The sequence below is a fragment of the Ochotona princeps genome, chromosome 10 (assembly GCF_030435755.1).
Source record: "Ochotona princeps isolate mOchPri1 chromosome 10, mOchPri1.hap1, whole genome shotgun sequence".
NCBI lineage: Eukaryota > Metazoa > Chordata > Mammalia > Lagomorpha > Ochotonidae > Ochotona > Ochotona princeps.
The window spans coordinates 34,586,426-34,603,265 of record NC_080841.1 but is presented as its reverse complement, the minus strand read 5'-3'; the positions used below and the strand labels follow the sequence as shown (position 1 = coordinate 34,603,265).

Below are 16,840 nucleotides of genomic sequence, written 5' to 3'. Positions count from 1 at the left end.
GCCAAAGCGTGGAGGGAGAAGGGGAGAAGATGAGAACTGGAGTTTATAATCATGAATGAGACCCTTATAGGCAAAAATAGACAATTTTTTTAGTTTTAGGAAATAAATATTTAAGAATCTGATACAAGGCAAATTTTGCTACGGATGTTAGAAGGGATACTATTTCATGAGACATAAAAAAAAGCTTTAAAATGTTGACCATGAAATTGTGAAATACAGGGACGAAAGGATACGTTTAGTGAAGCTGTTAAGTTCTTGTGTTGGACACCCACATTTAGTGTTGTAGTGCCTGATTTTCTAGTCCTGGTTATGATTTTTTTAAAATCCTAGTTGCTTTATTTCCTTTCCAGCTTCTTGCTAAGCTAACCAACACCATGAGAGGTAGCAAGTGGTGGCTAAATTGCTTCAACTCACCTGAGAGACACAGATTGAGTTCGGAGTTCCAATATTTAGCTTGGCTCATTCCTGGTCATTGAGGGCACTTGATGATCAAACCAGTGCTTGGAAGAATTCTTTATGCCTATTACTATGCCTTTCAAAAATGAATGAAAATAAGTAAATAAATAACTTAAAATACAAAGGAGAATACTGCATCACACTATACCATACCCGCAAATAATTTTTAGTCCTTGTCCGGCTTCTCTCATCTCTAGCTTTTATTTTTTAGTCTCAGTTGTGGGGCTACATCCCTGTGTTCCCTACTCATATTATCCCAAAGCTAGTCTCAAAAATCAAGTCTTCACATAGCTAAAGAGAGGGCATCAACTGCTCATTTCACAGAAGACCACCTGTTAAACACTGCCACGTAGTAGTGCTGTTTTAAGCTTTTGGATGGACCATGTGCCACTGCCAGCATAACTGATTTCCTTTCCATTAAAATATAATACTTAAGGGATTTGAAATATAATATAAAAATAAATCTGGATGCATGGCAATAATTAAAAATAAGCATTAAGAAGTAGTTTTGGGACCTGACCCATTTCTTGTGTTAAAGCTTACTATTTACTTATTTCTAATCTTACACTTAAAGTTACATATAAGTTGTTGTGTTTTTTTAAATTTAGTTGATTTGAGCAAAGTCTATGAGAAGCCATTTCTTTGTAACTACTCTGTTTTTTATTAGAATTTCCTCTTGGAGAACTAGTTCAATTTATGCATTTAAAAATCAGAAGCCAGAATACTCACTGGATAAAAATCCTGAGTCATAAATTAAGCATTAGGATTCTTGGCTGAAATCATTCAATGCTTGCTACATGAATAAGGCAATTTTTGAGATATATGGACCGGGTCCCCAGAACACCAAAATTCATCACTGTCATATTTTTTCAAGTGTACTCTACTAATTTCATGAATTTGTTGTTACCCTCCCATTAGTGATGATGGCATGATTTCACTTGACTCCTTAAAGCAAATTCTTTATTCTTATAAATCAGGTTAAAATAATAGTGTTGTAAGTCTAGGTTAAGCCGTGATAACAGTGAGGCTAACCAAACAAATTAAAATAGTGACAAAACACTCCTGTGGCTTACAACACATAATTTGTTTTCTGCCCATGATAGCGTATTGGTTTTAATCAGTTCTGTTTAACAGTTCTATTACTTCTTTCTGTGCCTTCACTGTTCTGGGCCCCAGGTTCTTGATCTTGTGAAGGGAAAAGTAAAAGTTAGCTGAATCATGCAGAAACTCCTGAATCTTCTACTTGGAAATAAGTATATCACTTCTGCTCACATTCTGTCGGGGAAGGCAATTCCTTTGGCAGAGCACACAGTCAGTGAGACACAGCAAATCACATGGGCAAGGGAAACAGACACTTATTTCTCCTACCAGGAGGAAGTGAATAATGATGAAAAGTATGGGGACAAAAGAAAGAGTTGTTTATTTTTGAGAGGGCTACAAATTCACAAATCCTAGAATGTTTGATGCAAATTATATTGCGATAGTATTTTTAGGGTTGGTTAAAGCATTGGACAAGTTTTATTTTAATATCTTTTTCAAAAGGTTTGTGGTTAAAGTTCTGCAGCATCTGGGATCCAGGGAGAATATAGGCTTTCAGATTTAATAAGGTTTAATTTTCACAGAGAGAAAGAAACAGAGCCAAAATCAATTGCACCTTCTAGGTTTAGGGCCCTTGAGCCCTGTAAGTTCCTCATAGAACATTTGGACTGCAGCTGCCTTCCTCCTTGTGAGAGTCTTTGAATTTCATTAGTTGGGACCCAGAGGAATACTCCACTTAGGCTTATTCCAGTGCTGTTTGTTCTGCTCCTTCTTTTCTCATTCTCTAATGGGTAAACCAGAATAGACTGCATGCAGGCTTGGAAGAAGCAGATAGAACCCAGGAGGACCAGAGAGAAGGGAGATAACTTAATACTGTGTGCCCTTCTTTCTGTTTTCCAAGAACTGCTGTGTGTCTGCTCCTCTAACAAAAATTGAATCATCATAATGTACCCAAGAAGAATTTTTGACCCAACAAGAATAAATGACCCAACAAGAATTTTTCAAGTATAGATTTGCAGAGTTCTTTGTTAGATCCCAAAGGGGGTACAGGAATATTTCCTCTCAGGGATATGCTGTATGGTTAGAAAGAAATGTAGTGTAACTTTACTACCGTATATTAAACTTGTACTGTAGGTGATGTAAGAGTTCAGAGAGAAGAACTGGTATGGGTGTGAGTCAGTGGTATGGCATGTGACCTTTTTTATGTCTGTGTAAGACTGTCATATGACCGAACTATACTGGATTTAATCATCTCTCTATTATTAGACCTTTAAAATAGCTTCAGTTCTCAGTATTATAGAATATATCTTGATGAGGATCTGTCAAGATGCAGGCTTTGTCAGCATCTTGCTTATTCTTATCATAGAATGCTAGAAGTAGAATGTTTCCAAGACGTACTCTCCAGTTATTTTCCAGAGCTTTAAACTTCTACCTGTTATGGATGATGATAACTTTGTCACATATCCCCAACATCTTTGAATATCATACTTCAACATTTTTCTTTTACTGTGTACTCCCCCATCAACTAGATAATTCCTGTTTGTCTCAGGTTTGAGAAACATCTGCTGGGAAGTATTCTGTTTTCTCTATCAGACTGGCTAGAAATATTTGTTTTTTATATCCCCATTTCCCAGTATCACACAGGAAAACAGTTCTGAATGTGTTTATGAGTGCTTTTTTTGAATTTTGTTTTTCTTATTTTTTTACTTTATTATTCATATTAAATAGCCCTACCCCCAGGCCATGACAGATACCCCTAAGTTTTGAAGCTGACTCCTGAGGCTCTCTGTTTTATCTCTTTCATTTTTTTTCCACAAGTAGTGAGAACAGCTTAATCTGTAATCTCCCTTGATTACAGTTTTGTCTGAGATGTGTTTACTTTGGTATGCAGTATTATTTTTTGTTATTTTCTAAGTAGTCCACAATTTTAGATTTATTCCTCTTTGAAATTATAGAAATTCTTAGAATACCTTTAAAATTCTGATATGTTTGGATTTTCTTGAATTAAGATTTTATTATTGTTGCGTGTTAAACCACTGATGTGTTTCAGATAGGAATTCCATATGCATCTCCAGTTGATTGGCACTTTGAAGCTGCCATTCCCGTCTCTAAATGTCACCACTGCCATTGTAATTTTGATTGAGAATACAGATCTATTTTATTTTAATTTTTTTAGGTTCGAGATAATAAAATATTACTTGGAAAAGTTTGTGACAATGAAACCCCCTCTCATTTTACATCCATTACTAATATTATCTGGATCAGGCTTAAAATAGATGCATCTGTTGAAAAAGTTAGTTTCACAGCTGTTTATCAAGTTGGTAAGAAAACTTATGCTTTATTTGTGTTTAATTCAAATTGCCTGATTATGATACCTTAATTTCTCAATCTATTCAAGTGTCCAGAAAAATATTCTCACAAAAATATCACTTTCTGTTAAAATCTTAAAATTAAACTTTGTAGTAAAAGTGAGAGTACGAATTATTCATCTCTCTTCAAACATTATTATCATTTTTGTATTTGCAGCTTGTGGGGGTGAATTGAGTGGAGAAGGGATCATTCGCTCTCCTTTTTATCCTAATGCATATCCTGGAGAAAGGATCTGTAGGTGGACCATCTTCCAGCCCCAAGGTCAGGTAGTTCTTCTCAACTTTACTGCATTTGAACTTGGAAGTTCTGCCAACTGTGAAACAGATTATGTTGAGGTAAGACTTAAATAATTCTCAAGTGTTTACTTTGGTTTTATGTTATTAAAAATACCATGTTATGATATCTGCAAATGGGTTAAAACAAACAATCTTTGATACAGATCAATATCTTCTATGAATATCAATCCAAAAATACCCAATGAATACTTGAATCCAGTATATAAAGAGGGTTATGTACCAAGAAGGTTTTATCCTTGGATTTTTACACTGATATAAGTTCCAAAAAATCAATTAATATTAATATAGGCTAATTTTAAAAGGACAACAAAATAAAAGGAAAAACACAGTATCACCTCAGTAGATCCAGATATGATAAGATCCAACAACTTTTCATGATAAAAAACACTCAGAGAAAAAGCTTTTCAATAAATACTGCTGAATATTCACAAGCAAAATTATGCATTTGGACCCCTTCCTTATTCCATATGCAAAAATTAACTAAGACTGGATATTACAGGCTTAAATATGTGAACTAAAATCATGGGACTCTTAGATAAAATCATGATGGTAAGAATTTGTGACCTAGGGTTAAACAAGACTTCTTAGCTATGGAAAGTAAGTATAAACAGTGGTAAAATAGAAAAATCGGACCTTATTAAAGCTAAAACAAATCATCTGATTTCTCATGTGGCCAAAGGTTATGAATACACATTTCTTTAGAGAAAATATAGAATTGAACAATAAGCATGTTAAAAGATGCTTCACATCATTAGCTATCAGGAAAATGCAAATCAAAACCATGGTGAAATGTCATGTCACATCTGCTCAGATGGCTGTGAAGGAGATGTCAGTCAATACCAAGTGTCGGAAGGGATGTGAGGAAACCAGAACTCTTTTTAAAAGATTTTTATTTATTATTACTGGAAAGCCGGATATACAGAGAGAAGGAGAGACAGAGAGGAAGATCTTCCGTCCGATGATTCATTCCCCAAGTGAGCCACAACGGCCGGTGCTGTGCCAATCCGAAGCCAGGAACCTGGAACCTCCTCCGGATCTCCCAAGCAAAACCAGAACTCTTATACAGGGTTGGTAGCAATGTCAACTGGTACAGCCAACTCTGAAACCAGTTGCCAGCTTCTCCAAAATTAACCATAGACTCACCACTTGAATCAGTAACATATGTTCACACGAAAATTTGTATCCAGATACAGTTGTTACCATTATTTATAATGGCACATAAAATAGAAGGCACAAACATTGCTTATAATTTAAAAATCAGAAGCAGCTTGAATAATTATCAACTGATGGATGGATAGATAATAGGCATATTCATAAAATGGAAGGCTCTGTGGCATTATAAGGCAATGATGTAATGATACATGTTAAACTGTATATGAACATTGAAATCATATGCAACAAAAAAGAACCTAGTTATGAAATACTACATATTGCATAATTCCATTTTTTCAAATGTACAAAATAGATACTTTATAAAGACAAAGTAGATTGGCAGCTGCTTCAAACTCTGATCCTGGGCAAATGGCAAGTATCTGAAGTCTCTTTCAGGGTAGTGAAAACGTCCTAAAATTGTGTTCACAAAATTGATTTTTACTGTGTAGATGTAAGCATTAGATAATTATTCTCATAAATTTTTACAAAATAGGTACCCAGTGAAATAAACTTGTTTTTTTTTTTTTTGCTTTAGATTGGTAACAGTTCAATTTTGGATTCCCATGAAAATAAAAAATATTGTGGCACAAATATACCTCCATTGATAACGTCTGTATACAATTTTCTTTATGTCACATTTGTGAAAAGTTCTTCTACTGAAAACCATGGTTTTATGGCTACATTTAGTACTGAGGATTTGGGTAAGAGATTGTCTCTTTCTCCTCCTCTTATGTATGCATTAGCATAAATTAATATTGGGAATAAATACTATATAAAAATCACATACACTATAATAAATTTTAAAGTATGCTCAAAGTTAAGAATATATTTCCTAATCTCAATGCATATATCTGGTATATATGTATAAGCAAGAAAATAGGTTATTTTAAGCAGCACATAAGAAACATTTTTGTTTGGAGATATTAAAAGTCTAGAAACAGCATATTTTATCTTGGAATCCTGGTATCTTACTGTTTACTTGTTGTGATATGTGTTCTAATTTTTATTTCATCAGTGTGTGGGAAAGTTTTTACAGAGTTGAGTGGCACCATTCAAAGTCCAGGTCATCCAAATATCTACCCCCATGGTGTCAACTGTACCTGGCATGTATTTCTTCAGCCTGGTCACCTAATTGGTTTGACGTTCAAAAGTTTTCATCTACAGTTTGATTATAACTGCAATAATGACTACCTAGAAATTTATGACACTGACTCTGGAACATCTCTTGGGAGGTGAGCATATTTTCTTTTCTATTTTCTATTATTTTTATTGGAAAATCAGATATACAGAGAGGAGGAGAGACAGAGGAAGATCTTCTGTCCACTGATTTACTCCACAAGCAGCCGCAAGGACCAGAATTGTGCTGATCCAAAACCAGGAGCCTGGAACCTCTTCTGGTTCTCCCACATGGGTGCAGGGTCCCAAGGCTTTGAGCCTTCATCAACTGCTTTCTCAGGCCACAAGCAGGGAGCTGGATGGAAAAACAGAGCTGCCCACTTTTATTATTTTATAGAATTTATTTTATTTTGTTTATAGAATTTATTATTTTATAGATTTTTATTTGGAGAAGGACAAAACTGGTAATACATTGACCATGTATTATCTATATCATCTTCTTTAAAAATTTACAGATACATTGTATATTTTTAACTTACACAAGTGATTTTATGAAGTATATTTACATTGCAGAATGGTTAAATCTGTCGAATTAATGAGCAACTCCATCAAGTAGGTACAACCATCACCCTCATTCTAGAGATGGGAACACCGAGGCATGGGCAGCACATGACCTGCCCAAAATTCTCATGCCTCTAAGTGACAGAATAGATTCTCAAGTTTGTACTCCATACATTTTTAGATTTTATTTATTTATTAAAAAGGCAGGTTGGGGAGGGGGAGCAGTGAACTAGTGAGCGAAAAAGAGAGAGATAAAGAGAGAAAGAGAGAGAATCTCTTACCTGCTGGTTTACACCTGAATGTCCTCAATAGCCAGAACTGGAACAGACCCAAGCTAGGAGCAAGGAATTCATCAGGTTTCTAAATAAACGGCAGGGACCCAAATGTTTAGGCCATCATCTGCTGCCCAGCTGGACGTGCCTTAGGGGGAAGCCGGATCGAAAACAGAGTTGGGACTTGATCCTAAGCACTCTAATATGTGATGTGGGCAGCTTAAACCACTGTGTTGTAGCACCTACCTATACATTTATAATTGTTTCTGTTGTCTTTTTATGCTTATTACATTTTTTTGGCAAACTGATTAATAGGCTATATGACCATCTAGTGTAGCAGTTTTATACATTTCTCATTTATGGTAAGTCACACAACCACTTCAGGAAGGAAGTTATGAACAAATACTTTTCTGTAACACTGAAAAAATTTTGTATGAAATATATTTGTTTTACAAGATTGCTAAAAACATATTAAAATTTATTGTCATGTTTACATGCCTGAATTTTTGTATGTAAATTGAAATACAGTAAAAGCATTTAAACCTTTTAATCGATTCTTTCTTGATTTGGAATAGGTTTTGTGGACACTCCTTCCCACCTTTTCTGATCAGCACTGGCAATTCAGTAACACTGAGATTTGTGGCGGACTCTGACCTAGCTTATGAAGGCTTTGTAATAGAATATGAAGCACTGGATGAGTCAGAAGGTAACAGAACAGTCTTATAAATTTAATCTTATTTACTCAAGTAAAACACCATGAGAATACTTTAAGTATTCATCCCCTATCCTCTGAGACATAATTAAAAGTATTATTTATTTAGAATAAAGTATAATAACTTATGCATTTACTTTCTTAAAAACAGGGTAACAATTAGGCAAGAGCTTTGTATCCATTTTCCATCTTCAAAATTTGATAGTTGTACTGTCACTTTGTAAGTAAATGTTTTTGGTCTCAGGAGCAATACACCGAAGCTTGTAGCAACAAAGACATAAAATGTCTCCAAGTGGTTCAGATCATAAGTTGAGTCAGAGGAAAGAGCAGTTGTGTGAGAGAGTGAGAATGAGAGAGTAATAAAGCAATGGGGACAGAAGTTAAAATATAGTAAATCTAGTAAGTGTAAATAAAAACGTTGCAAAAACAATTCAGGAGCTACTGAAAGTTTAAAAGTACATAGGAGAAGCTGAAAATTAGAATAAAAAAAGAAAACAATGAGGGGTGTATTACTGCATGGAATTCTTTTAAAGCAAATGTAAGCTGTTAGCAAATTATAGATTTTGAAAGTAACCTAATGAAATTGGTTAATATGTTCCGTATTTATTCTTTGTACTGTAACTTCCCCATTACTTAATTCTCACTATTAGTTTGCTCTTTAAAAATGTAGCATTGAAAGCAAATATGTTTGCAGGCCATCTGATTATGTGGAAGCTAGAGATACAGCTACCTTCAAGAGCCTATGAGATCTTTGAGCCAGGTTTTATCAGGCTTATATTCCCTGAAATGGGCGCCTTTCTAGGGAGTCTGGGTTATTGCTTAACACATAAGTATCATCCGGTGCCTTGCATGCATGGGGGACACGTAGAGGCTGTGTCTGCCAAGCTTCCCCCAGCCACAGCATTGCCCAGAAGCAGGGTGTGATTCACTGCTTTCCTTCCAGAAATGGTTGGAGACATCTCCTGTACATCAGTGTTGTCTATCAGTCCAGCATTCGGAGGGCTCCAAATGTGTCTTTTAAAGACCCTACTACTTCAAATAAATAAAAAGGAAAAAGATCTCCCACTCAAGAGTCCTAAGCTCAATTCCTCATTTAGTTCTCCTTTGGAAGGAGTGACCACTACGCTTCATTTCCGGCCCAACATTATTCCCTACAGCAATTTCAGTTCTTTGTTTTGGACAGCTGGATTTAGATTTCTCCAGAATCCTAAGTGTGACAGAATTGTATAATTTTTATTTTTAATAGAACTCTCTAGGAGACTGTTCATTATCCAGTTCAAGTACATGGGAAATTAAATCCCCAGAATTCATAATAGGTTAGGTTGTACATTTGACATACTCACTGGACTTTGTTCAGATGATTAACATCCAACAACTAAATATAGTTTCTCAGGAAATAGTGGATATACACTTTTCCATACTTCTGCAGTTTTATCTCTCTCATATGTTTGGCTGCAAACTAAAGTGCGTGTTAGATTAGGGCTACAGTTTTCTCATCTGCATAATTATAGGATTGGATTTGATGATCTTTGAAATGTCTTCTGGTGCTGATCATCTATGGATATGGTTTTAGTTTGCTGCATTAATAAAGTAACTGTACCTCAGATATACTTCCAGCCAGACCTCTTGAAAATATCACGGAGATCTTTGTAATAATATGCAAAGACACATCCCTGTAATGATTACAACTCTGTTAATATTACATTTACTTATAAGACAATACAGAATGCAACAAGAACTAAGAGTTAGCGAAATAAGCAGAACAAAGTTGAGAAAAATGAGTCAGCTGGAGCAGAAGAAAAGCAAGTGATACCCAAAAAAAGAAACCTAAGGTGACAAACTGCACTCTCCAGCCTGCTTTCCTGTCTGATAATCACGATTCCAGCTTCTACTTATTCCAGAAGGGCTGCAATCCCAGAAGAGGAAAACTCACTCTGCGTCTTGACCTAGCCTGGCAGGTCACTGTGTGCCTGACATTGCTGGATAAACCCAAACATCCAACACAGTCTAAACAGTCTAAATAGCCATTAGATGACTGGATCCAGGGGCCATGGGGAACCTTCCATTTACAATTCTGGAGCATCACAATTTGCTGTGGATTAATATGTGGGCTATAGGCTTTCCAGGTTCCTGTAGATTAGTGTGTGGTCCACAGTCTCATGACTGGTTAATGTAGCTCTTCAGAGTTGCTCAGGAATGAGCAGGGCTCCAGAGATGGGGAGTGAAAGAGCCAGGCAGTCTGATTCATAGTGAGCAATTGCCTAGAAAACAGAGAGTTCTTTCTTCTGAGTTGTCTAATTTTGGTATTTTCTGCAGAACAAAATGGTATTGGGAAAATATCAAGAATTGCTTACCCTAATTTATTGCGCAAGCAGAAGTAATGGCCAGAGCAACCACAATGGATTTTGCTTTTTGCTTTCTTTTTTTTTTTTTTTTTTTTTTTTAAAGATTTATTCATTTTATTACAGCCAGATATATACAGAGGAGAGACAGAGAGGAAGATCTTCCGTCCGATGATTCACTCCCCAAGTGAGCCGCAACGGGCCGATGCGCGCCGATCCGAAGCCGGGAACCTGGAACCTCTTCCAGGTCTCCCACGCGGGCGCAGGGTCCCAAAGCTTTGGGCCGTCCTCAACTGCTTTCCCAGGCCACAAGCAGGGAGCTGGATGGGAAGTGGAGCTGCCGGGATTAGAACCGGCGCCCATATGGGATCCCGGGGCTTTCAAGGCGAGGACTTTAGCCGCTAGGCCACGCCGCCGGGCCCGCTTTTTGCTTTCTAGTTGCTCAGTACAGGAGATGTGAGTTTCCCCCTGCTGAAGTCTTTCCTGTCTTCATTCAGTAAAAGTGAAAGTTCCCTGGTTTACCTTTCACATCTGCAGTTCCTGTGGTATAGGTCTGACGTCAGCCCCTACGTATGTATTTGGGAAGAAAGGGACCAGCCTTCCTCCTCATCCCTTTTTCTGCAGTCACCCAGATGTGCCTGCAGAGCCAGAAAGGAAAGAAGTCACAAGTGAAGTGTGATTAGAAAATCTTCAAAAGTTCGTAGTACCTGATGGTGAGAACAGGTTGCAGTGTCTCCTGACTGAATCCTAAGCACAGTCTCAAACTCTAATATTCGTATGATTGATTAATTACTTTGAGCAATTTAAGTTGTAATTTTGTATTCTGTTACAATCTTTCACATGAATATATCTCCCTCCCAAGAGGGAACTTTTAAAGTGAAAACTGGTAGCAGAGGGGAGCTAAAAAAAATGAAAACAAGAATGGACTGACTTTCAAATTTAATAATAGGTAAAAACCCTATAACATTCAAACCATGGTTTTTGAAATTGTAGTTTGCAACTTAATTGAGAATTATGAGGTTGACTTACAAGTTCACTCTGCATTTATTGAAAGTATGGAGAAAAATAGAAACTAGGAAAATAGAAACCAGCAGAGAATCATACAGTCAAGTGCCAACAGATAATCTGTTGGTTTTACCATGTCTGCATTAACTTTTGGAACCATGGTGGATGAGTTGCCCATGGTGTACCTGGTGCCATTCAGTCCAGAGATACAATAGATCTCTGATGAACCTCGTATGTTCTTCTACAGAGAGAAACCTTGCAGTTTGTCCAAGGAAATGTCTGGTAATGACCATAACCACATCAATATTAGGTTGAAGGAGAGCCCTCCTAGGTTTTCCCAACCTCTTCGTTTCCCTGGGGTTCACAAAGAGAGGGCTATTTATAACTGTATATTACATCAAAGCAAGAACAGGCACACAGGAGTAGAAAGTGAACAGATTTGTTAACCAGAAGAGTGAAAGAGGCTTTCTGATTTAATACTTCACTCTGTCAATGGCAGCAGTTTTTTTTTTTTGAGATTTATTTATTTTTATTGGAAAGACAGATATACAGAGAGGAGGAGAGACAGAGAGGAAGATCTTCCATCCAATGATTCACTCCCCAAGTGAGCGCAACGGCCGGTGCTGTGCCGATCCGAAGCCGGGGACCAGAAACCTCTTCCGGGAACCAGAAACCTCTTCCGGGTCTCCCATATGGATCTCCCACATGGGTTCAGGGTCCCAAGGCTCTGGGCTGTCCTTGACTGCCTTCCCAGGCCACAAGCAGGGAGCTGGATGGGAAGTGGAGCTGCCGGGATTAGAACCGGCGCCCATATGGGATCCGGGGCGTTCAAGGCGAGGACTTTAGCCACTAGGCCACGCCGCCGGGCCCCAATGGCAGCATTCTTAGGCTCTGGGATTCATAAGGTATATGGAGTTAAAGGAGGGACTGTCTGCTTAGCAATTCAGGTGTTTGTATGCTGTCTAGAGATTCTGTGTTAGTCTTCATGTATGTTTTCTTTTTAACCAAGCAATTCAAGTGAGTCTAGTGAAACTGTGTTTTTATAGTTCCCCAAAGATTAGAAAGGAGATGTAATGATGATTTGAACTTTAGTTATTTTTGGCGGAAAGTCCTGTGCATAATACAGTGAAGCTGGAGGCGAAGCCCAAAGTCTTGGTTCTAGTCCTAATAGGCAGTATTTTGAGAAAGTCACAAATCTCTCTGATTCTTTCTGCCCAATGTATTCTGAGTTGTTTTCTATGATGCAGTTAGATATTTAACCCCCTGAAAGTTTTTGGTTTGGTTTGGTTTTAAAAATGTACTTACTTACTAATTCACGTATTCTTACGTGTTTGTGTGTATTGTGTGTATAGGCATCTCAGCCCTTCCCAGTCCAGTTCACTTACCTTATTTAATTAGTTTTATTTCTTAGATTTTAGGTTGAAAATACTGAACAAGATGCTTATCTGTGATATTGCTAGTCTCATGTGCATCTTTGTTCCTAAATTGACACCTTCTACATAGACAAAACATGGATTACGATAGGGCACAGGAATTGAAGATCAGGGGAATAGGCTTAAATGTCATCTTTGCCATATGTGAACGAAATGACTGTCAGAACCTCCAGAGTTTCAGATTCCTAATCCATTTCTTCAAAAAGTGGGAGTAGTGGTGACTTCATGTGTCACAAGGCCAGGGAAGATAAAATGAGGTGTTTAGCGTGAAATTACACTATAGTTGTACAGGACCATAGCTTGGCCAGGTTTACAATATGATTCCCATGTCCATGAATAGGTCATTTACAAGGGAAAAGAAAAAGCAGTAACTGAGACCATTTAGTGGTGATTTGCAGCTGAAAGTTGAGTTTGAGTAACAAGCCTTCTTTCCTCAGGAAAAAAAAATCAACCTTATAATAATAACTGTTTTCTCAAATCTTTGAAGATAGTTAAGGCAAACATATCATGAAAAACAGAAAATGGTTCCTGGATGGATCCTGGATGAATCCTTGGCTATTCACATGCATATCTGGAAAATCGGAGGTCACATGAGTTCATCAAACCAAAAGTTTCGCAAGCTTTTTCATAAAGCAGTTTATTCATCCTTACTGTGATCGAACAGTCATAGTGTATTCCATAAGGCACAGTGAGGCGGAGGGAGATAAGTGAATCATAATCCAGGGTTTCCTGATACATTGCATTCCTTTAGCCACAGGACCAGGGGGACTGATATTGTCATTGCTTTGTAGCTTAGGGAATTATCCAAGTTTCCTTTTTTTCCTTTTGATAATGAACTGAATGCTACACAATGAAAGCTTATTTGAAAACAGTGGAAGCAGAGATATGGAATGATTTTTAGAAAAACCTAGTTTTGTGCTTTTTAAAATGATCTGCAGAGGATGTACACCTCCTGTTTTCTGTGTTATTATGATTTCTTTGAGGTTGGTCAGAAAGAAAAATATGTGAGTTCTGCCAAGTATTGTCTTTGATCTACAGGGGTGCTTTTTCATCACTAGGAATGAAGAATGTACTTTTCTTCATCTTTTTGTAATTCTTTTACACTGTAATAACATACCAACTGCTATTGGATATGTATTTTCCCTTAGCAACTTAAGCCAAAACAAAATTTGCAGACCAAGTTATGTTTGTGTTTCATATATTTTTTATAAAAGATTTATTTATTTTATTACAAAGTCAGATATACAGAGAGGAGGAGAGACAGAGAGAAGATCCTCCGTCCAATGATTCACTCCCCAAGTGAGCCGCAACGGCCGGTGCTGCGCCCATCCGAAGCTGGGAACCAGAAACCTGTTCCGGGTCTCCCATGCGGGTGCAGGGTCCCAAGGCATTGGGCTGTTCTTGACTGCCTTCCTACACCACAAGCAGGGAGCTGGATGGGAAGTGGAGCTGCCAGGATTAGAACTGGCGCCCATATGGGATCCCGGGGCTTTCAAGGCGAGGACTTTAGCCACTAGGCCACGCCACCGGATCCTGTGTTTCATATTTTAAACACGTTTTATTTATTTGAAAGAAGAGATGAACAGACAGATAGATATGTAGACCGACAGACACAGAAACTTTTCATTGGCTGGTTATGGCCCAAATGCCTGCAGAAGCAAGGGCTGGATCACACCCAAGCCAACCGTCACAGACTCCACCCCATGTGGGTGGCAGGGACCTGGGTACATGTGCTCTCATCTGCTGCCTCCCAACACACATTAGCTGGAAGGGACACACTAGCTGTAGCATGACAGCTACACATCGGCCTCAGAACTTAGAATGTTTGTATACATAGCAGCGGTTCCTCTTTTTTTCTGAGTGTGTTCAAATAGCAATTGGATAAATAACATACTTAAACATTCCTGTTTTGTTTCCCTTAAAATTAAATATCGTACTTTATTCTATTCCAAAACCTTAGAGTCAGAGAGCTTTGTCTGCTTCTGGGCCCTAGGATTGGATGATTATTACATATAAAATTGAAGCAACATTAAAAATGCTTTCTTTGTAAAGTCATTCAGATTTTTGAGAACTTAGGAAACTGAGTGGGTTGGTTAGTAAGAATAGAGTTTGAAGGGCTGAACAAGTATAGTTGAAACTGTTAAACTAAAATGGTTAACATTTCTTCAGGACAAAATTCTCCAGGTACTCTGATAATTAATTTATATAAATATTTAATTCATTCCTCAAAAGTTATACAAAAGCATAATTCTAGCATAAATTTAATATATATTCTTGTATGGATTTTGATATTTAGCAGTGTTTAACTTATTCCTCAAAATTATGCAAAAAGCATACTTTTTGCAAATGATAGCTACTACCATTACTACCATTATTGGGCCAAGCCCTTTAGTTGTATTACTGTTTGTGGATGTTCAGCTTTCTGTTGTTAACATGAGGGAAGTGAGGCTCAGATTAGTGGAGAAAATGGTCCAGTGTGCATAGCTTGTCAATATTTTAGAAGGGTTTTGAGTCTACATCATTATGAACCCAAGCCAGCATGCTCTTAACGTTATGGCTGAGCTACTTGTGTCAGATTACGAAGAGAACAGAACTGAATTATTTCTATTATTTTTCTAATTGAAGCTAATTTTGAATGCTTATGATAATTTTCATGTATTCAAAAAATTATAATACTTCTACCAGCCAAAAAGATTGCCCATCCTGGATGTAAACATCCAGACCTTAACAATTAAGGTCTGCTGCTGCTATTTGTCTTGCATTTGACATTTCAAAATATTTGTTTCAAAAAGTAAGTCATTTGATATTTCCAGAAAAGCCTGTTGCAAAGCAAATACATTGGCACAAATAATGAGGTATGTGTTCCTAAACATAGTCCAGTGGTCTCATCTTTTCTATGTTTTTTCTCCTGTGTTTTTTTCTCTTCACAGTATGCATAGAAGACTATACAGAAGAATCTGGAACCCTCACTTCTCCAAACTTCCCTAATAATTACCCCAACAACTTAAATTGCATTTATAGAATCACAGTGGAGACTGGAAAGCAGATATCATTGCACTTCACCAACTTCTCCTTGGAAGAAAGCTATTTTGGCGCATGCGTAGGAGATTTTGTGGAAATCAGGTAAGTGTCTTTATTTATTTTATTGCAGTATTTTTTCATTATTTCATTAATAATTTTGGAAAGATTCAGGAAAATTAATCTTCATAAATTACAAATTCCATAAATTGCTTTGTAAAGTCCCTGCTATGTACTTTCTTTTAAGAAGTGAAGCTTGACGTTTGAAGTCCCAAACTGATTACTGAGAACAAATCTCAGATTTTATTTAGGAAAAGAAATGAGATGTATTACTACTCTGAAATGAACTACTTGCAATTGTTGAATGTCTTCTTTGTTTACATAAAAATTGATTTAAATTTTAGACTGTTTGGTTATGTCAAAATGATGGCAGGATAACAGTGGATTGCCTTACCAAAAACAATGAAGATTTTGTTTGTAAATAATAAAACTCTAGGTTTGTGAGTTTCAGTATAAGGCATTCTTCCTTCCTTATTTGGTATTTAAGACAGGTCATCAGTAAAGATAATTTAGCTCATATGTTGATATCTTCTCAGACCATTATACTACATTAAATTATTATAATGTGGATATGTGTGTATTTCATATTTTTATTAAACATTTCAAATCTGGACTCATAGTTTATAGTAAGTTTTGGTCTGATATGCTTTTTAAGATTTGTAGCAATTATTTGCTGGCTAGTGATTAGTGTTGAGTGATCTTTATTTTCCTTGCTTGGTTAAAAATCAAATAAGGTTTGTAGTGACCGGAGGGGGCTCTGAGATAGAAAGGACCCTTACCCACAGCCATAATGACAGGAGGAAAAGTGAAAAGACCCTAGTCCTCTGCCATAGTGGCAGGAGGAAATGTGGAAAAAAGAGACCTCTGTTTTTGTTTTCTTAAAGAGTAGTTTTGAGAGAAGTTGACTAGTCTGCTAAACTGATTGTTTTCGCAGTTCCAAATTTCAAATTTTGTTAAATGTCTATACAATAATAAAACTGACAACATAATACCTTTCCATTTCTATATT

At 36.9% G+C, this 16,840-nt stretch overlaps 1 protein-coding gene across 1 annotated transcript in view; it reads left to right on the top strand.

Annotated features, from left to right (window-relative positions):
• Positions 1-16,840, top strand: part of CUBN (cubilin) — a 218,977-nt gene that overhangs the window by 38,664 nt on the left and 163,473 nt on the right. Inside the window, exons 18-23 of the mRNA XM_058669299.1 lie at positions 3,671-3,815; positions 4,021-4,199; positions 5,848-6,013; positions 6,328-6,544; positions 7,837-7,967; positions 15,684-15,876. Of these exons, the coding sequence (XP_058525282.1) occupies positions 3,671-3,815; positions 4,021-4,199; positions 5,848-6,013; positions 6,328-6,544; positions 7,837-7,967; positions 15,684-15,876 (1,031 nt within the window). The remainder of the gene's footprint in view (positions 1-3,670; positions 3,816-4,020; positions 4,200-5,847; positions 6,014-6,327; positions 6,545-7,836; positions 7,968-15,683; positions 15,877-16,840) is intronic.